The 22,409-nt window shown below is 39.8% G+C and overlaps 1 protein-coding gene across 1 annotated transcript in view; it reads left to right on the forward strand.

The window, feature by feature from the left end:
• Window positions 1–22,409, forward strand: part of NTRK2 (neurotrophic receptor tyrosine kinase 2) — a 211,382-nt gene that overhangs the window by 98,505 nt on the left and 90,468 nt on the right. Inside the window, exon 12 of the mRNA XM_055699474.1 lies at window positions 21,055–21,243. Within this exon, the coding sequence (XP_055555449.1) occupies window positions 21,055–21,243 (189 nt within the window). The remainder of the gene's footprint in view (window positions 1–21,054; window positions 21,244–22,409) is intronic.

The raw sequence follows: 22,409 nt of genomic DNA on the forward strand, positions 1-22,409 counted from the left end.
ACATGTAGACTGTATGATAAAGCTTGTAGAAGATATTACTGTCTTTTAATGAAACCTCAAGATTAACTGGTTAACTTATTTTCATCACAAAGAGATAAACTGAAATAGCCCACGATAGAGTGTGCTTTGTTTTGACATGGACTTGCCATATCCTTCTCATTTTAATAGGATCCTTCCATGATGAGGTTTATTTTTGCAGCTGCAAGGAGTGTGGTGGATAAGCACGTGTCCTGGCCTGGAGCAGAGTTGCAGGCAGTGTAGGTCCAAACTGCTTTCATTTTGAAGAGGGCAGTTCCCCCATAGTCTCTAGAGGCAGTAAATCACGGAAGTATTACTAAGCAGATTATATCTTACAGGAGGAAACTCCTCTCATTGCATACATGTTTTCACTGTAACTTTGTTCCTCAGCTGTAGTGACAAGAACATGTAAGATTTCAGGGAGCTATCTGATATTCAAGCAAGGAGAGGGTGAAATCATAGTTTTCTTGTGATGGCTTTGATTTTTCCTTGATGTAAGCAGTGCAGGTCTCAATCCTCAGGCATGTCCACAAAACGGGAAAAGAAATCCTGACTTTTTCCTGAGGTGTTTTTTGTGGGGGTTTTTTTTTGGTTTGGTTTGGGGTTTTTTTGGTTTTTGGTTTTGGGGGTTTTTTAGGGTTTTTTTACATGGCTATTCCATTGATATTACTGGCTTTGTTAGTGTAAAAGCAGAATTGGGCTGCTGTACCACTGCAGAAACACAAGGCCAGTCTTCAACAAATACATTTGATATGTATTCCACTTCCATTCAAGAGCCCTGTGCTCCTTGGCCTCTTAGATTTCAGGTTCAACTTAAAAATAGGAGGAGTCATTCTGTTGGTATCAATGTTAGAACTTCAGAATTCTTTACTAAAACCTATTTTTCTCATGTTGAAAAAAGTGATGTTTTAAATGATAGCACAAAAATGCCTTCTACCATAATATAACATCACATCATAAAAGAACAGTTTGTTGTAATCCATCGGCAAACTGTCTTTTTTCTCTCTGTCCCCTCTAATTCTTGATGTTGAAACTGTTTTATGTTTTTTGTAAATAATAGATAATCATTGTTTTTATTCCCAAGTACTACCATAAGAGCTTGGATAATCTACACTTACAGAAAATGTACTTGATGAACTTACTTTTAGCAGGCCAATAAAGTTTTATAATTCATTATCATTGTGTCTTTCACTCTCTGTAGATTGATAGTATCTAATATTTCATTAGTAATTGTGCAGTGTATTGGAAAATATGTGAATCTTGAATCTTCCTCACCTGTTATCTGTTGTTATAAACATGCTTATTGTTGCTTTTGTTTTCTGATACACAGTGAGATTGAACTCCTTAATTATATTTTTATAGCATCCTGATTGGTTACCCTGTTTCAAAAAGACCCTCTGCCCCTCACCCCCCAAAAAAAACCCCAAAAAACCAACCAAGCACCAAACCCAACCTGTTTTAAATAGTTTTATTTCAGTTTAATTTACATGCAAATTTGCATGCATGTGTGTTTAACATGTACATTTAATCAGGTGTGTGTGTATTCATGTCAAATGACTACATATTTGGCTGTTGGCCATAAGACAGTAGGTTTTACATGTCAGGCCATGCTTCATCTGGTCAGAACTTAAAGCAGAAAAAGTTAGTTGGTTGAATACTCACATAAGTTGTGCTGATTTTCCAAACTATTTTGAGGAAACATCAGTGCTGTGATTCAAAGGGTGTGTTTTGCTTCGGAACTTCTGTTTGTTGGCCTTGACCATCTGGATTTCTTAACAGACCTAATGAAACAGTCCACAAGAATGTTGAAATGGTTATGTCACATTTTAAGCCCAAATTTTTCCATTTTTTGCTTTTTACTAGTGCATGTCATACTTTCCGATGAATTGGATTGCTGTATTTGGACTATAGCAGCTGTGGTTATTGCATTACATGTTCATTTTCTTGCTTCTGAAATGTTTGGTCACATTTTTCTCTTCTGGGAGCTCAGCACATCTCTGAGCATTGTACCAAATCTATTTTGTATGTCCACAGCAAATCGTGCATTTTTCACCTATTGGCAGAATTGTGATGTCACGTAGTGCATTTTACACTTAAGCTTTTTTATCATCATACTTGTGGAATATGGTTTTGGAGCTAATTTGATGTGTCCTCACTATGTAAAAGCAATAGACTCTCTGTAAAGGTCCATTCTTTTTCTAAGAGAAGCTTTCAATAAGACTTGCTATTACAGGTAAATCATGATATTGTCTAAGCTGGTTGATACAATTATTTTAAAGAAAGTATTCAAACAATGTAAAATATTGGATTCATGAATATGCTGTACCAAGTAGAAGAGCATATTGAAATTGTGATGTATTGGGAACTTTTTTGAGTGGTAGCAGTGGTAGCAAGCTTCCCATTGAAGTACTCTAATTTAGAGTTTGCAGCCTCAGCAGAGCAAAAAGTTACTATCTGGGGAGAACAATCAAAAAATGAGGCTGAGTAAAGACAAAAGTGAAAATAGCCATTTACACTGCCCAGGAAATTAGGAACTCAACAGGATAAGTACTAACAAAAATTCTTAATGTACTTGATAATCCAGATCAGTGAAAAAATGCAAAAAAATGTTCATTTTTTAAATTAACACAGTATTCTTGTGGAAGTTTTTGTTTTGTTCTTTTAAATGAGAAAAAATACAAACAGCATGTATTGGATATTGGTATCTTGAGAAATTGTTATTTCTGCCTAATTTCTCCATTAATGTACTGCAAGAATAAAAAGCTAATTTCATAGATTAGTTTATAATTATGTTACTATTTTAAAAGTAAAATTAACTTAAAGATCACCTTTCAAGTTGATTAATTGATGTTTCTTTCTGTATTATGCTAGTAATCAGGCTCTAAAGCAAAAATACAGACCATATAATAGGCAGGGTTTTGTACATGGCAGTTTCATGAGAATGGTTGCAAAAAGTCACAGAATTCTGGTTTCTGATATTTGGGTAATTCTATTGAAAGACCTTTTTGGCAATGTATTTTACCTATAAAAGCAAATATAGTGTGCAGATTTCTAAAATAAGCATTCTCTAGCTAGCTTGTTGAACATGACAGATACTTTAGATTTAAATTATAATGGTTTTTTTGGCTCCTGAGTTACTCTTCAGAGCTATACGACTTTCATCATCAGAGCAGACTTAACAATAAAGGGGCTGGATGTCATGAAGGTCTATAAACAGGGAATGGAGTTTCAACTAAAATGGTTCCCCAAAAACATAGAACTGCAGGTCATAGTGTGTGACAAAAGACAAAAGTGGGTAAAGGGAATAGAAAAGTGCATTTGAAAGAGAGCTGAAAATTAATTTGGATTAAAGTTCTTGTTTGGTGCACAAAGTTGATACTGCATTTAACATGAGCACCTTGTTCTGGTAGTTGAAACAACAGTAACTTTAAACCCAGTTATTTATTTATGCAATTTGCTTTTCTACTGTAGCATCTAAATTGATAGTTTATTGCCATTATGCCATCCTTATGATGCCATTACTTTGTCTACATTTTTCACTGTAGCAATCTTCAGATATAGTTCCCTAATGTGTTGCAACTGTAATCAGTAAAATACCAAGTGTCTCCGTATAACTTAGAATATGAATGTGGCAATGTCTTCATACCTGCGTTTACTATTGCTACGTAGGAGTGCTGTGCTGTTTACACATCCAGAAGAGGCAGAGCATTGAACTGGCTGTTCAAGCCGATACCTTCCCTTGAGATCTGATACGCAAAAGGAAAATGTGCAAGTGTGTGTTGGGAACCACACATCGATGACACCAGAGATCATATTTCCTCAATAATTCCTAATGGCTATTATTAGATATCAGAAGTTAGAGAACAGAAAGTAGTGAAACTCAGTTTTTTTGCAGCTAGCTGGGCGATTGGTTATGCAGTTTCTTGATGACTAGTGTGATCCCACTGAAGTGTCACCAAGTTTTCCTCTGGAAGGATTTTAGCACAATTTTGGTGTCTACAGCACTGAAGTCAAGGATGCCTCAGGAATGGATGCATCATCCCTTCCTCAGGGAACATGATCCAAGAAAGCAAGTTCTATATAAACCTTTTGTCCAAAGGCTGGGTAACACTTCTTTCAGTTTGTTGTCAGTCCGTGCTGAGTTTTAGTAATGTCTTTACTACAGCAGACACCCCAGTATAGACCTTGCTACCTAAACCAGAATTCCCCTTTCTTTTTTCTAAAGGTGCATGACATGTAACCAGTTTTAATCCTTCCTCATGAGACCTGGCATGATGCTGACTATGCAGTTTAAATTATAAGTTAGCTTGCACTTTTCTGCCCCAGATGGTCTCAGAGTGAAGGTCAGTAGGGTTAGCCATGTCATTCCTGGTGCACTTGTACCTAATAAATGCATAGTTATGTGAAGTTATTTCACTTCTGTCAAATATCTTTTAAGACTCCTAGGAAAAATCCAAGGGCTGTATTTACCTGTACAGATAAACTATTAGAATTAGAACAAAATGTGAAGTCTCAGTAAGTCTGTGCTTTGTAGAAGAAGACATTTACATAAGACTCAGATTTTCATTCAGATTCAAAACAGTGTATGTTGCCTTAAATATGAAAGACAAAAGTTAAAAGTATGAAAGAATATCAATGTCGGCTTCCTCATCGTGAGCCCCACTCATTGATTTTTCTATTAATGTCGGGTAATTAGATGAAAGACCTAGGAAGTTATTTTCTCTCTTAGTTTTGTCTTTTATAAGCCAAAGTAGCTATTTGGCAGTCTGAGGTACTACCTCTGTGTTGTAATATAGTTGTCTGCCTGTCTCAGTGAAGTCTGTCTTCTGGGTACCAAGTAGCTGAGTGATGTGTATCCCAGTCCCTGATGAGTCTTGTGAAGGCTTCTGCCACACAAGCAGTAACTCTGTGTTATTACTAATTGCTCAGCTGTCTCATTTCTCAATACATGTAATGTTTTAAAACACAACCCAAATAATCCACTCTGCATTTGTTTGCTTATGAAAGTAAGAATAAAAATCAGGTAAGTTGAATTGCCTGAGTATTTCCTTTCTCCAGTAACCACCAGGCATTTGAGGTATGGTTTTTGAAGCAGAACATGCAGAGATCAACTTTCTATTTGCTGTGTGGTATAACAGGTTACCTTTTCCATATGTCAGCATTGGTTTTCCCTTGGGAGCTGGCATAATCTCTTTCCAGGTAAAGAGTTATATTTTATCACTTTTCACTGTTGTGTTAAAAAGAGTGTGAAGGGCCACGTGCCTCTTGAAGAGGAAGGCAAAGATTTATCATAACTACTTTTCCTTTCTGAAGAAGATGCCAAGTTTCCATTCCCTGCCACTACTTCACACTTTGTTGGAGTCCAAATGTATATATAACCCTGCTGATGTTGAACTTGACTACCCCTGGGACACAGGTGAAGCTGTTACCTGTCAGTGGGAGATGATGGTATTGCCTCTGGGGGCAGTTGTTCCTAACTGTGGGGCTCTTACATTTTTTTCCCCTTCCCATGGTGAGAGAAGCTGTAACCACTGGTGATTTGTATATCGATAGCCCTCATGATAGCAGTTTGATCAGTGATTGCCAGAGGACAGATGCTTATGCCAGGAAAGAGTAACCTTTGGTGGGCAAAGCAGAAGGCTGAGGATTGATGGCAGAGACTGAGTTACCCTGTCATCAGTCTAATTACAAAGGGTTTGGTCATCTTTAGGAGGGGAGTAGAAATTAAAAAAAAAAATCCTGATTTTTTTTTCCTCACTTGGAGACATGCAGGTCTTGCTTCGGGTGCCATAAATCAGGCTACTGTGAGATTTATTTGTTTAATACAGAATATAAATGTAATTTAACTTGCTGCATTAATAAGGAATTCCATCTGCATGTTGCAGGATGCAAAGAGTCTGTGCAGATACTTGCCTGGTTACACCAGAGCCCTGGCTCTGACCCTAGATAGAACACACTGTATTTCCCTATAAAATAAATTAGGGGCATTTATTCGTCTGAGATTTTTGACATCACTGCTGTTACGGACAGGAGAAATCATTTATGTGTGTGGTCCTGCCTGGAGTCACATCCTTCTCTTCGTCAAAAAATTTTATCTGCTTCAGGATTCTAGGGAGGGCTGTTAGTGTACCACATTAAATTGTCCCCGAGTAATGTGTTAACTGCTTTCTTTAGCATTCTGAAACTTTTTGTCATTGCTACCTACACATTGCAATTGCAAGTGCACAGCTTGTGCAGCCTCATTCTCCCATGTGTTTCCTTGCATTGCGTTTATGTTTATGCCATGTGACTGTAAAGTGCTAACAGATCAATCTGTCCAGCAGTGAATATATCTGCATGGAATGCAAAACCATGAGGAACTGAAAATCAGTAGAGGCTGAGAAAGGTATGAGTCAGATCCTTTAACCAATTCACATCAGCTGAGACCAACTTAAATATTTGCCATTTGTAAGTACTACTACTCCCTACTATTTGGGAATGGTACATTTTAAAGCTTGAAATTCACTGTATGTGAACATTTGTAGGAGTAAACATCTTAGGTCTTGCCAGACGTTTAACATGAAAAGGAAATGCCAGCAAAGTGAAGCAATGCAATTTTAATTCCAAAACTGTATGGGTTTTGTGGGGTTTAGTCCATAATAGCCAGATTCCGTATGAGACCTGTATTTATCTGTAGTGTGCTTTTTCTACAAAATGTTCTTTTAGGAGATTATGTAGGTGTAAAATAGTTCAGTATATTACAGTTTTAGTCATGTGCTACTAACAGAGTGAATAAAGTTATCTTATTCTTTAGTAGTAGTATTGCATGAGTTTATGTATGATATATACTTTGAAACTTGCTTTAGAACCCAGATCAGTGAGTTTAATTCAACAGGGCCAGCTTATGTGAAATTCAGGACCCGAGTGTCTTTATGCTGTTGTTTGAATCATTTGTCCTGTATACATCTGTATTTTGTAATTGATGGTGGTCTCTAAACATATATTTTTTCATTAAGCGTTATATAGGAAATATCCCTGGGTGTGAATCTAGCAAGTTTTTTAGCAATAACTACTTGGCAATTTGAAATAAAATCATTGCTAGTGAACAAAGTGTTAGAAATCTGTTGTAATCATACTCTTGAAAATGAAGTTTCATTAAAAAAATTACATCTGTAATGAAATACTGTATTATTCTTGCTTTCGCATAAAAATTTATATAGGTGCATAGCTCAGGGCTTAATTTTTGCTTATTTTACAGGCTGGTTAGATAACTTAGGTGTTCCAAGTTTTCATCTTTGTTCCTTGGGTTTTGCTACGACATCATGAAAACACGGAGAAATTGACTGGTAAAGTAAGGAAAGTTGTTACTGTCTTAGTAAAACAAATTCTAATGCCTCTGGAAGCTGTATTGGAGAACAAAACCATCCCAACCACTCAGTCAATGAACTGTGTACTTTTTGTAAATGAGTTTTTGAATCCATCTAAGATAACGTGACCAAGTGGAGGGAGCAGCCAGCAAAACCTGAGGACCCTGAGGCAGTGCAGCATCCCCTCCCTGCACAGCCAGGTACCCCCCTAGCGATAATGGGCTCCTCTGATTACTGGTGCAGTAAAGCTGCCCCCAGCAGAAGCCCAGTGAAGCTGTTAACATGTTGGCTGCTTCTTGCCATCTGAGGTTTCTTACCTCTGTGGCACAGAGCCCAGCTTAAAGCCTCCCAAAGGGGAGCATGCCCAGGCGTGCTGCCAGTGCTGGAATGGCATAGACACTGTGGCTTTCAGTAGGTTTTTGTGACGATGAGCATTTTGCATTGCCTCCAACTAGTGCTGTTTGCTAAGGATCCAGGCTTGCTTCTTTGCCCGTTTTCTCTTCTTGTTGGGCCTTAAAGAGGAGGGAGATACTGTAGGAGGGATTCACTTCTGCTGGCTCCTAGCCCAGCATTAAGCGCTCTCCAGCAAGTTGTCTTGTCCGCCTCGCATCCATCCCTCCTCTGCAAGTCCACGTGACTGTGTGACTGAAAGGTGAAAGACCAAAATTATGCTAATTTTAATAATCACAGCAGCACTGTAATAAAACCTAGCTCTGTAGCTTTTACATTTCTGGTAGCATGCAGCAAATTTTACGGTCTTTAATCCTCTCCCTGGCAAAACTCCTACTGGCTTCAGTGGGAGTTTTGGCTGAGCATGACCAGAGTTGGGATTTCATGTTTTGGTCCTGTATTAATTTCTCAGCAAAAAGAGAAATGGATTTTGCAGATTTTCAGTTAAACATTAGGAAGACATGAAACTGGCATTCTCTAGAATGTAGTGGCACAATTACCTTTTAGGCATTGCCTCTTGGGAATGATACAGGTCTATTACTTTAATCCATTCCTAACATAATTCATGCACGGCTATATATTATAGATGGTGCCTTTCAGTGACACAGCTAAGTGCCACAGCAGCAGAAGACTTCATTTGCCAGAAAGGTTCTCATCATTCTTAATAAAAAGACAGCAGTCCCGACTCTACTGTAATTCTTAGGGATTTTGCACCATTGTCAATTTAATAAATTGTTCTTGGCTGATACTAAGATGAAGGGAATTAGACTCACAGTGTTGTTATTTCACTATTAGGATTTCATGCTTCATGTTTGGTTTTGCTCTTTCACCCTATCCCCAAATTTGGTTTTCTTTAAATTTTTCATGAGCTAGCTGGTTGGAACTTTGCACATTATTTTGGGTTTGGAAAAAAAAAAAAAAGTGTGAAAACCTCTTAGATGGAAATGGATTCTTTCTAAAGACTGTGCAAATGAAAAACTTTCTGTTACTGAAATTATGGTGTAAATGTGCAGACTCCAGAGAATGAAACATTAAGTGATTATGTTCCTCCCTCCACTGAAGTTCAGTTCTTAGTTAGTTAGTATTGTGCTTGAAGTGAGGGTGTGCATTTTTTGTGCACATGGGAGGTGCACATGTCTGTCTTTTGCAGTCTGGTCCTTTTGAGACCTGTTTGTGATCATTGCAGACTCCAACTTTGAATCTAGTGCAGTGCAAGAGAGGATTGTGGCTATGCGTGGTTTGGTTTGGTTTGCAGTCTCTGAAGGCAAGACCTTTTTTGCAGATCAACTCAGGGATACGCTAATTAGGGAAGTTTATATGGTCTACTTCAGCTGGTGCTTATGTTCTAAACGTGTTCCTTAGATTCATACAGATTTACAAAACCATTTTATTCTGCTTTGTAGTATTTGCTTCTTATGGTGGTTAGGAATAAGGCTATGCTATCAGCTTCCTTTAGCAGTCCCTTTCTGAGAGCATTTGATTTCCATGCAAATCTGTTCTGATAAATCTGTTGCTAAGGAACAGCCATGACTGAATTTTTGGTAAAAGAGAAAGTTACACTGAGAATAAATGAACGTCACCCTAAAGTACTTGAGTTTAACAAGTACTAATGCTATTTAATGCTAACATATAAATTAGAACATCACAGGAGACAATGTGGACAACTAGGAACTGAATAGTATAAGGTGATAAGGAAGCTGCAGAGTTAAGAAATACAGAGAGATGTTAGAAAAAGGGAGGATAGGTCAGCCAGGTGGTCAAGAGAGAATCAGTTAAGACGACAGAGGCAAAACTCTTCATAAAGGAGGAAAGTAAGTAAATAAGCAGAGGATGCATGTCAGTGAAAAGCTAGAGTACTTGATAAAGTATTCAGAAGCAGTAGAAGAAGCAGAAGTAATTTATGAAAATATTATGTGCAGCATCCTGAAAAAAAGAGAAACACTGCTTTATTTTAAAGCGCTGCAGAATAGGAACAGTGATGCTTCCAATATTTTAGCAAAACCTCCTTGCAGTTTCATGAACAGTTTCACAATTAATGCATCCATTTTCAAATCTGCTGTAGAAAAACTGCCAGAGCTTGGTTTCTAGTGTGGCCGCCTCTGGGATGGCTGAACTAGCTGGTATGGTGCAAATAGCTTTAAGTGTGGGACATCTTCCTGCTTGCCATAGAGGCAGTTTCAAGGAAAGCTGACAGGAGAAAGCGACAGTAGGAATCTCCAGCAGATGAGACATCATGGCAGGGAGGAAGAGGTGTCTGCAAATGGCTGTAGAGGATCAACATCTAGAGGTGAAGCAAGTCAGTTTGTGTAGCTAATCTCATAGCTTGTGAATAATGCTGCTGGGTCAGAAATTTGACATGTTGCCTTTCTATCTGTGAGCATCGTTTGCTCCACTGCAGTCATTTTTAGATCTGCATTTGAAGACTATTTGAGTATGTAAGGCTTCCCTGCCTTAGGAATCATGCTTGGGGAAAGAAAGGTATTGTTCAGAGTCAATTCTGCGTCTTTGATCTGAAGCTGTGTTGGCAGGGATATTCCTCCAGTCTGTTCAGCTCCCTCCTGTCTCCAAAGGTGAATTACTTCTTAAACAATGTCCCAAAAGATCTAATTGAGCATAATTCAGAAATCTGTAACTGTGGAAATTGAAAGTGATTAATGGAAGCAATTTTCTTTCCTTTATGATTTCTTAGAGGTGCACAAAACCACCAGGTGCTAGAGTGAGTCTGTTGCTAAGGCCATTCCACACTGGAGAAAAAAAGTGCGCTTATTCACCTGGCTATCACAAGAATTTCTGATGACACGTGGTTGCTGAGTGCCCAGTAGCTTCCCAGGAAAAGGTTCTGGCCAGTCTCATGCCAGCCAACAAGATTTTCTGAGCAGGGCCTGTGATCTCTGGAGGCCAAGGATGTGTGTAGTTGCTGAGTGCTCAGGGACAGGGGCTGTAAAGAAAGCTGCTGAAATGGCTACTGTGGCAGAGGCACAAAAGTAATCAGTTTCACTGATGCTAAGTAATCCAATATAAATTGGAATAAAATGTCAGGCACTGATGTTCAGGAAGGAAAATAAGCTCTTTTGCTTTGTGCTCACTGAGTGCCAGTTTTGGGCAGCTTGTCTTCGGTGCTGAAGCCTCCTGCCCTTCCAGCAGCCTTCTTCCAGAGGCCAGGTACTGTCTCCCGAGCACATGCAAGGCTTGGGCCATGGGGGCCCAAAGCCTGCTCACCTAAGGAGAGGGTGAAACACTTGACAAGAAATAGATGATGGAGTGTTAGGTCACGATCTTCCTATGCCCTCCTCTCCAGGTGTAGGTTTTGAATTTTTATTTTTGTTCTTAAAACATGTTTTCAAGGATGGAGAATGTTTGGAGATGAAGAGAGGCCAGTCCAGATCAATGCAAGTCTAAGAAAGCTGTAGCTGGACTGCAAGACCATCTCAGGGAAAGCTGAGTAAACTGCAAAACCAGATTTCTGCAGATGTTGTTTACAATTTGAGCATGATGTTTGGGTTGATTGTATGTAATCATTTAGTTTTGTTTCCTTGCAGATTGTCGTATTTGAGATTAGCTAGTGTGGCTGTAAATGAAAAATGAATTGGAAGCTATTATGCTGGAATGCTTTTTAAGAATAATTTGGGAGGTATATTTCAATGTAGGACAGTGTTAAAACTTCATAATTCATGCAATTTTGGAGGCCTATGGTACAAGACTTGGTGTTACAGTATCATGTAGTTAACACTTCCACTAATAAAAACTGTTCAGAAACAATTAAGGGGGGAAACACCGACTAAAATAAATTGTATCTAAAGAATGTGTGTCCTATTATAATAACCCATATAGAGTGTGCATTTGTACAGCACTGGTATGCTTCTCAGCTGACTAAACCTATCTTGATTCTGCAGCCTGGAAAAGTAACCTGCTAATGCATTGAAAGCTATGTACTTATTACTATGGAAATTAGGGCCAAAATGGGATCTTGGAGATTCTTCCCTGTCCTAAGCCTGTATTACCTATACCTGTCTTTTGTGACAGGTATTTTCCTGATGTAGCTTCAAGATCTTCAGAGTGGAGATTTCTGAGTCTTGTATGAGTAATTCCATTGTCTGAGGATGTTTTCCTAACATTTTACCTCAGCCTTTCCTGATGCACTTTTATCATGCAACTTTTTATTCCTATCCAGCATAGTCATGAAATAAAGATTTTCCCCCTTCCATTGGAAGGCTGTCGTGTACCTCCTCAGATCTCTGTTGAGGATGAAAGCAGTCCCAGTTCTTCAGTTTTTCCTCGGGTCTCTGAGTATTTCTAGCTTTTCCATATCGAGTTTTCAGCTGATTTGCTTGGATGGAAGAGCCCTGTCGATAGTATCTCTGTACTCCCAAGAGATAATGAGGGAAGGTTTGAAGAACGGGAATAGTTTCATTAGTAACAGTCTATTTTGAGGGGAAAAGTACACAAGCAGCAAATACAAGTTTACTATCAGGGAGCATTTCTCCACAATCTAGTGTGTCTGCCATATTACCTAACCATGTCTAACTAAAGAGAATCTGGGAAACTGTTCAAGTTGACTACTCCAAGTAGCTTTGCTGTTCTTTCAAATAAAGACTGACTGCCAAAGCAGCACAGGGAAACTTGTATTGCTTCTGTACACATTTTATTTGTCTTCCAGAGGACCTCATTTCCAGCCCTAGGAATGAGAATGCTAACACTTAGATTATTTATGAAAACTGTTAAGGGGAAGAGATTGTTAATTAAATAGTTTTTTAAATTAAATGTAAGGCAACAAGGATTTAATTTTGGGTGAATTACTCTTTTTTGCTTGATGCCAAAATGTACATTCCAGCAGATCTTTTTTCTTATTGTGGTGATTTTTCACCGTAGTATTTTTGAAGGATTGCAATTTTACCCATGTTTCTGAGACATCCAGACCTGCAGGTGGCTATAATGAATGGTCTTGGTGATCTATATTAAAAAAGATAAATCATTTTTTCTTTCCTTCTTTCACATTTTCTGCTGCCTTCTATCCTTACTTCTCTGGCTCACATATTCTTATTGATTAATACACTACATCCCTGCTAGATTTTGACTCAGGTCTGTGTTTCATTTGACTACCAATAATGAGCAGCCATAAATTCCTCATTCTTTATGATACGGCACATCATCTGAGCTGCAGATACTGCAAATGTGCCCATGAAGCAATGGGCAGCTGTATAGCCACCTTTTATGCTGCAACTGAGGGAAGGCTGTCAGTCCCAAAGGGCTCTGTGGTTCAACAGCCAGGGCTGGCAGTCCCTCCAGAGTCTTGTTCATGACTTTGACAAAGATCCCACCTGCAGTGCTGGGCAGATCACTGAGCCATGCAGAGCTCTTCCCGTTGCCTCCAGATTGGGAATAATAGTAGCATGTACCTCACCAAGGACAAGCTGTGAGGATTTATTGGTTATGGTGCTAAGAGTTCGAAGATGTTTACCAGATTGCGGTTGTGAGATCTGTTACACAAATACTTCCCATTCTGGCTGAAAGGAAAAAGAAATTGGCAGCCTTTGTGCTGCAGGCTGAGGCTTCACTGATGGCATCCCTGGCGAGAGCTGGCCCTAAAGTGAGGCCAGGGCAGAGGGGGGTCATGCATCTTTCATCCTGCACAGACAGTACTAGCAAATATATTAGAGAACTCATCCTTTTTCCTACCGAGTTTTGTACTGCTGCAAAGAAGGTTTCTTGGGTGAACTGCCTTGCCGGTCTGCCCCCCCCCCCCCCCCCCCCGACACCTGTGTCTTTGTCCCTGGGTCCTGTAGGTTGCATGGATTTCAGGGAGTGACTTACATTATGAAGGGACCCCTAGGTTATCCTAGGGGGTCCTCCCTATTTGGAAACCTCCCTTGCTGAAACTATGACTTCTGGAGTGCTCTAGGCTTGTGTGGAAAGGGATGTGTGAATGCATGCATACAAGGGAGTATAGGCGAGGTTGTGAGAAGAAAGGCAGCTGAAAAGAACTGACTGGGATTCTTTCACAATCATGCTCCAGAATAAAACCAAAGCAAAGAAACATGCAGCTGGGGCTCTTAGATTCAAAGACACACAAAAAAGGCCTGATGAAACACTTAAGTGGCTGAAATCTGTGCACAGTTATTTCAGTGCAAATTACCCAGATTGCATGTTTGTTGCTCTCTAGAGCAGTTAGGCATTTGAAATAAGTTTTCCAGCAAAAAGATCATGCATTTTACGGGACAGGCATTTTGACACCTAGCAACACTGAAAATTTGGTACTGTAAAACTGAATAACATTCCTACTATATCATTAGACTCAAAGGTAAGCATTACTTAAATTATCCTATATAGAAAGTAAAATAATCTGGCACTGTAATCTGTTTGCTCTGTATGAAAGTGATACAGTAATAACCATGCAATTTAGTCTTCTTGTGAAGCTGCAACAAATGAGGGAAGACAAAACATTGTTTTTTTGCATGAAATCAGAAGCAAACCACCTTGGATTCTTCATCACCCAGATGAAACATTATGTCAAAGTAGTGTTGTTTTTGTCATGGTTTTCAAACAAATGTTTCCATTTCATTTTGCAATAGCTGTAAGTGAACAAACTCCTAAGGTCTGCTTCTTGAGTTTAAGTCTTTCTTTTCAGCCACTTAATCCTGCAAGGGACGTCCAAGAAGCCCCCTTTCTTCAGTGTTTCAGGGAATTCTTGCTGCCAGGGAACAGAGTCATTTGTCTGTTGGGTGTGGGGAAGTTCTCCAGCTCTGCATTCTGGTTCCCCTGACTTCCTGGGAGCGTGCTCTTGGATAGGAACAGAACTTCTTGGGCAGTGTCAAAAAGTTTTTCTTGTCTCATATATCAAGAAGCAACAGAGTACAAGCTTAAACAAGCACCAGTGGCTGCACATCAGTTAAACAGATTAATGATACCTGTCAGAAGATGTGAAATTATTTATCCTCTAACACCGAAGCCTGGCAAGTCTCAGTTTTCTGAGTCACAGGCTTAATGTCTACAGTGTGTTTTTTGGCTCAGTGTGCTGCATCGGGATAGGACATGCACTGTTTGAGCTGTGAAGAGCAGTGTGCTTCAGAAGGATGGACTTGGGTATAATGTTGCTTGGGGTGATCTTATTCTTGTGTTTTCTCCACCATAAACAAAGGAGGATTAACCCCATAATACTAGTTTTGCAACTGAGTGACAATGACTTTTGAGGTGATTTCACTGAAGCTAAGACTAATGACAGTTTTCTGGGGAGCTGGAAGGGATGGGTATATGAGATAAGAAGGGTTTGTTGGAAGGTGGGAAAAGGCAAGAAATGCTATGGCTCTGCACAGCTGAACTGCTAAGAAAGCACTGAAGCACTCTGTCTTGAGCTTCCCGTGTTAAAAGAAGCAGCAGCTGCAAAGCAAAGGCTGTCATTTTAATAAGCCTGCTGTAGATTTGCAGAAGAATCTGACTTTGAACTGCTCCACCAAGCAAAGTGAGACTCCACTGGTTTCTCACTGGGAAGTTTCAGCTGGTTTTGAATTATTTTCCTTGTGTTCTATTTATGCCTTTTAAGTCAATTCCGTGTATGCAGCATACAGCATTTTAAGAGATCAATAATATAAAATAATGTTTCTCTAATTGCATTACTTTCTATTATGTTGGGGTCTCTTATCCAGTCTAATAGAATTGCGTAAACGTGATTTGGTATCACATTTGCATACAGTTGTTTATCTTAGGAATGCAAAGGAGTATTCAAAGCAAAGCTTAGAGCACCTTAATCAGAAAAAAAGTGTGGCAAGCTGTGATTGATTAGTTGTCTTCCAGAAGGAGTGAAAGGTAAGACAGCAGTTCAAAAGTTAAGCTAAAAAGATATCTGCTGTGGTAAGAAAGTTGGATCCTAGCTTGATAACAGGAAAAATTTAATATCTTCTCTTGCTGAAGCATAAAACTTACCTTTTAATCATGCAGAAAAGAACTTAGGATCCACAGCAAATATGGGAGTCTCATGGGAAAAGAAATCTTGTGTAATTGCTTTTTCAGAACAAGGTATTTAACTAGGGAAAAATACACCCCTCCCAAAAGGAAAAAGAGAGAAGATTCAGCGTGGCCTTGAAATTAAGCAGAGGTGATGCTGGCTCATGTGACATGCACTCACTATCCTTCTTTTGAGTTGATGGTGTGCTATTACCATGTCCCAGCACAGACTGGTCCCCGTTCCCAGAGGAAGTAAGAAGAGCCAATGCTAGTGCATGGTCAGTTGAGAAATCTTCCTAGCAGCCAGCATAATTTTTTGTGGAAGGAGGCATGATTATTAAGGCATCACAGCACAAAATCTCTATAAACAATCATGTTTACCTGAGCTGCCTTGTTACACTTGACTAAGCAGATGCATCCTTGTAACTTCACAGCTTCAACCACAAAGCTAAATTCGGCTGTTTTTTTGGCAATTATTACTCCTATTGTTTCCCAGTGTGCCTGAGCCATTAGTAGTGCCTTTAGGGATACTGGAGTGGTGTGTGACGCGCAGAAGTGCGTTGCAAGAAGGATGCAGGATATTGTAGCCTCCAGGAGATCTTGTTAGAGCTTGGAGAGCAAACATACGTAGTAGATTACTTATATCTTTGACACAGCATGTGGAGGGAGAAGTAGATGGACATAGTGCTTGTTTGTGACCATCTAAACTAAAGTCTGAGTATATGTGCTTGCAAGGCCATGCCAGGTGCAAGCAAAATCCGTATGGTCTTTCTGATTCTGCATTTGAGAGCCTGTTCTTTTTATTTTTTGCCTGAGCTTGCTTAGCTGAGTCATGCTGTTACTCACTTTGGGACTCCTGTACTTTGATACACAGAAAAGTCATTATGTGGATTATTCCAGTGGCAGCCAGTAGTCAAGATGTGTAGCTGCAGCCAACTACCTACGTATTAGCAGAAGCCTGAAATTATGCAAAGCAAAATGTAGCACCAACAAATAGTAGTGCAGATAGGTCTTGGTAGCATGCGTATTGAAACTGCATTAACTCCGATGGTGATAAAAGCACTGGCAAAGCCTGTATCTTACAACCATTAAACTCCTTCTCCTGGCCAGAAATAGCAGCATACCTTCAAAAGAGTTGTATTAAATTTTATTTTTAAACTTAAGGAAATTCACATTTGTTGGCACCACCAAGGTCAAGGACAGTGCAGACATGCACTGTTCAAGTGGTGGCACTGGAGTGGGTTGTATTGCAGGGAGGGATGCTGGCACTAGTCAAGGTAAACCATGACCCCATCCAGCAGTGTCTGACTGTCTCCAGGTTTCTGTGGGATGTGCAGTGAGGGAAGTTTGCTGTTGCTGCCTGTCCCCATACCGTGTGCTGAAGATAATTCACAGCCTAGGTGTGGGAGGTATTTTTTGCTTTATTATAGCTTGTCAGTTTCAAATATAATTGGTTTTTTTACATGTCACCACTTTTTCAGAGAGCTGTTGTTTTTTTGTACACAGAAGCAATTTTTCTTGGGCTTAGGTGATGCAGAATGGACAAGTTTTTAGCTCAGCAACAAACAGAGGAGAAATCAATCCCTGCAGTGCATAGCTCTCATGTTTCTTCTCCAAGGCCATTTCTCATCTGGCCCTGGATGCTGTCTTCTTAAGATAAGAAATGTGGTCTAAAAATGAAATCGGGTGGAGATGCTAGGCAGCACATTTGAAGGTGGAGAAGGCCTCTGGAGTTTTCTTAAAAGCTCATCCTGACTGTGAGTCAGCTATTAGCAATAGCTAATAGCTATTGACAACCCATGATTTACAGTCCCACCAATGATGTTTTGTCTAGAATTTTCAGATTTCAGATGTGAAACCAGCAGCAGATTTTATAAAAACTAGAATTGGTAATAGGTGACTGAGGGTAATTATCATACTCACTCTTTCATCTGGATGAAACTACACTTTAAGGCACTGTAAGAAATTACCCTGCAATTTAAGCTCCGTGCATATTCATAAAAGGACGGTTCTAGCTTCTTGTCAGCCCAGGTGATGGCCTCGTCTTGTATCCTGGAAATGGTTGTGCATTACTAGAGTATCAGTGATAGCCAGTGGCAGTGCTGGTCTGTGATTGTAATGTGGCTTAGTGCATTCAAAAATGAAAGTGTAACTTTATGGTTAGTGGCTAGCCTGGCAAATAAGCAAGTGTGGAGACAGTTTATGCACCAGTTTGCTCATGTTGTTGAGAAGGTCCCAGCAAAGGGAAAGTTTGAAAGGATGTGAGCTCAACTGCCTGTGATACACAAAAAATTCTACCTGGTGAGTTCTCATTGTCTTAATTAGAGAAGAAACATACAGGAATTAGGATTTTTGAACCCAAACAACTACTTCCAAAACCATTGCCTGAAGTGATTACTTGCTAATAAGTGAGAGGGATCACTAAGTGACACATCTCACAGTTTCCAGGGTTGTATTTTTCTTACATTGTTTCATATTGCCAGGAATTGCTTTGGAAATCACCTCATTTTTCCAGGTTTTCCTCACCTACATGAGAGAGCTGAACATAACTGGAGCCTGCTTCACACCACATGGAAGACTAGTTTTTACCAGTTAGCCTAACTGACTAAATACATTTACAGAACAATTGTCTACTTTTCACCTGCAGCACTTTGCAGTTTATACTGATTGAAAAAATAGTTCACTGTATGAAATTGGGTCTTGGAGTAGTACAGAAATGATTTGATGAACAGAATGAGTTTCTATTCATTATCCCACTTTAACATCTAGAATCTGTAATGGTCATTTTTTCTTGCCATCACTGCATGTGTGGTGGAAGCAAACAGTGACAAAAGAGCCTCCTCCTGTGCAGCAGAGAACAGCAGGGCTGAAAAGGACTTAGAGACATGCTTCTATTAAATTACAGAGCCAAGAGAATTTGCCCAGTTGCTGTAAGAGAAGGGATTTGACCCTTGTGCTAAAGCTATATTAGTATAAAAGGACTTTATTTTCTCAAGAAAATGCATATTTGTTGGCCTGCTTTTTGGAGCCATTAGTTTGGCATTCAGAAAGTATAGACATAAAGGTAATGTCTAGAAAAAATTGAATGTGGTTTTAAATGGATTTGCACTCCAGTGCCTCTGCACACAACTCTCATGCACCTGAAAAATGTGTTGTGACTTCACATAAGTATCTTCTGTGCCATCTGAGGGACCCTTTCCTACAGTTTTTTAGACTCTGCACTTCATTAGAGAAATCTCCAAAAACTCTTAATGCTGGCAGGTTTCCTAGTAGAATCAATCTTCTGAGGATCTGGGTGACCAGTAATGACAAAAGCAGCCTTGGTGCTAGTATTTCACTTGATAAATTGCAGAGATCTAGGCTTCACTTACATTTGTGAATGGTGACTTTCCAGTGAAGTGCAAGGTATTTGAAAAATTACCTCTAAGGTTTCAGGCTAGGCGGGGAAGTACTTTTTCAAACTATGAAAACATTTCCCTAAGCACCATTAAACCAACTGGGGAGAAAGGAAAGCAGAACAGGGGTAGGAGTATACCTGAGGCTCTAAAGGTATGGTTGAATAGCCACATGCCAGATTATTTTTTTATTCCTGTGATCCATGCCATGCAACGATAGAGTGTTTTTGTTAATGACACAGTGAGCCACAACAGAATAAGAGTTTCCATTCTTTAATGCTGCCTTTTGTTGGCTGCTGTGTCTGGGACTTTCTAGTTCTCATCTTGTTCCTTAATTGTGTGCGTGCTATGGTGGATCCTGCCCATTTTCTCTCACATCCTCAATGATGAGTCTACAGGACCTGCTGCTGGTCCCCATTCTCTCTCTCTCTCTCTCTCTCTCTCTCTCCATCCCCCATCTTCCCAGCAGACACAGATGTCACCTGTGTGTTGAGTTACTCAGCTCTGTCTTGCCTCTGCACCGTTCCTTCTGTCCAACCTATAACTCAGTCTGGTGCTCCAACATTTTGCAGTGGGATGATTGGTAACTTGGAGTAAACACAGCTTTTTGTCATCTTCAAGGCCCTCTCTGCCACCCCCTTCTTCGGGGGGTGGGGTGGGGGGGGTGGGGTGGACAGTCGCCCCACCTGTTGCTGCTGCCTGTGGGCTAAATGCAGGTGTCATCTGAGGATGCTGTTCCAGGATAGGTACTTACAGAGGTTGAATTTTGTCATCTGTTTCTAGCATTGTCTTTTGATTGTTGCAGTTAGAAGATGTGAATATTGCCCCCAACCCCCTGCTTAACATGGGAGAATGAAGTGAAATGTAACGTGTGATCTCTGCTGGCTTTTCGGTGGGGAGATTAGGCAAAATGTTATTGTCGCTGAATTTTGATTCTGGTTTTCGTTGAATACTGGATGGATGTAAACTGGAAGATGTAATGTAGAATTTAAATGGCAGGGTTAAATGGCAAGAGTTCAGATGTCACCTGAACTGGTCTTGCTGTTAGATCAAAGGCCCCTGCAGGTCACAGAAGTGAGACACTGTACTAATCAGATTTTTTTTTACCCATTTACAAGGTTCTATCTCCATGGCACTTTCATTAAAAATGTAAAACACAGAGTGAAAACAAAACTAAACTTCACTGAATTACTGATCAAAATAAACCTCTTTCTTGGAAGGAGACTAGACTCGGGTATGGATGCAGGAGCCAGTGGGATGTTCCCCTGGGCTGCACGAGCCCCTCTGCAGTGACCCCAGACTTTGCATTGGGTGGGATGTGTCTTCTCCACTACTCTGCTCAGCATCTGATCCATAATTTTTGTGGCTGTTCAGTTTGTCCTCTGGATTTTGGTTCTCAACCATGTTGTCTTTCAGAAATTACCAGCTTCCCACATCAGGATGAGCCCATCTCCTCTGTGTCTTTTGTCTTGCTATAATGCCACCTCAAAGGGAGGGCAGGCATTCCCTGGATTTGTGGCAATTATTGCTGTGTGATCCAAGTGGGGCATAAGGTAAAAAAGTTAATGCGTGTGTTTCATGGCTTATTTCTGAGAATGACAGAAGTGGTTCAACAAATTTGGAGATTTTTCCCGGTGACAGACTATGCTGGGCCCTGATCCATTTAGTATAGATGACCTACCAGTACAAAAATTTGCTTCACATTCTGGCTCCTAATGGAAAAAAAACCACTGTTCTCCATCTGCTTTCAGACATATAAAATTCCTGAGGTAAGGTCAACAAGGTATATCAGGAGAGCTGTTGACTATGGGGATGGAGGACAAACTGGTCCAAAACAAACAAAAGAATTGTCTGAGGGAAGAGAGACATGTGCTGAATTACAGGAAAATCTTTGTTCCTAACTCTAGGTCCTTCTTCAGTTATCAGCAATGATGATGATTCAGCCAGTCCGCTCCACCACATCTCAAATGGCAGTAATACTCCATCTTCTTCTGAGGGCGGTCCTGACGCAGTTATCATTGGGATGACAAAGATTCCCGTCATCGAAAATCCCCAGTATTTTGGAATTACCAACAGTCAGCTCAAGCCGGACACCTGTAAGTACAAATAACTCTGTGTTTCAGTCATTCTTTTTATCTGTGCAAGTGCTGGGGCTCCTTAACAGACCTAGCACAACAAAATGCTCTAAATTCCTGGGCATGGAAGGGTGGGGTTAAAACGTATACAATTTGTTGAAGGTATGTGGGATGAACCGCTTTACATCTGTCAAAGCCAAATTCAGCCCTTGTGATGAGTCAGTGAAGTCAGCAGTGTTACGCTCAAAGCCCGATCCATATTCCATCAAAGTCACCAGTAGCCTTTCCATTGATTTCAGTGGTCTTTGGCCAGTCCTGTGCACTGAATATATCCTTGAGAGAAAGCAAATCCTGGGTCAGAAGCAGAAGTCAGTATCGTTACATAGGCACTGCTTTTAAATTGGTTGTTTTGGCAGTGAACATAACCTAACTTTGAAATTTGAGTATTTGTAAAGTTTTAAGAATCATAAAAGTTAAAACTTCAGGTTTTTAATTTCATTGTATAACTCAACTTGTACAGTGGAAAAGATGTTGAATATTTAAAAGCAGAGCAAAAGGTTACATGATGAACAATCAGTGTTGCATACAAATTTTTTCGTGTTCAGTTAAAGCAGGTGAAATATGAAAAAAATGTGAACAGTTAAACATGATTAACTATAAACAGTTAAAAAGGAGTATCTGTAACTTCAGGTGCTCCTCTTTAAACCTAGGAACAGTTTTAGAACTGGACATATGACATGCTGAGTTTTGAGCCAGTGACAGCACAGCAGCAGATAAATTAAAAAATACCTAAAGGATATTGTGATTAATAGTAACTGCACTGCTTACTATTTTTCATCAGTACATTAAGGTCTTTAAGTGTTGCAAAGAAGGTTGTTCCTGCCTCTTTTTTTCTCTTTTTATTACTGTGTGAATGTACATACATTTCTGAAGTGTCATTGGAAGTCTGAACTGTTTATCTGGGAAGTCACTCCAGAGATTCCCAGTGCAGCTGCTGAGCGTTGGGCTTGCAGCTAAGGGAGATTACATCCTATCTGTGTCCTATCCTGAATATCACTTCATATCACAAACTGTAGTCTAGGGGCTTACTGCCAATGTCAGAAACCTTTGCCTCCAACTTTGCAAAGCTTAAATGCCATAATAGGAATTTTTCTTGACCTGTGCATGAGGGCATGCATGCATATGTG

The sequence above is a fragment of the Falco cherrug genome, chromosome Z, assembly GCF_023634085.1.
Source record: "Falco cherrug isolate bFalChe1 chromosome Z, bFalChe1.pri, whole genome shotgun sequence".
Classification (NCBI taxonomy): domain Eukaryota; kingdom Metazoa; phylum Chordata; class Aves; order Falconiformes; family Falconidae; genus Falco; species Falco cherrug.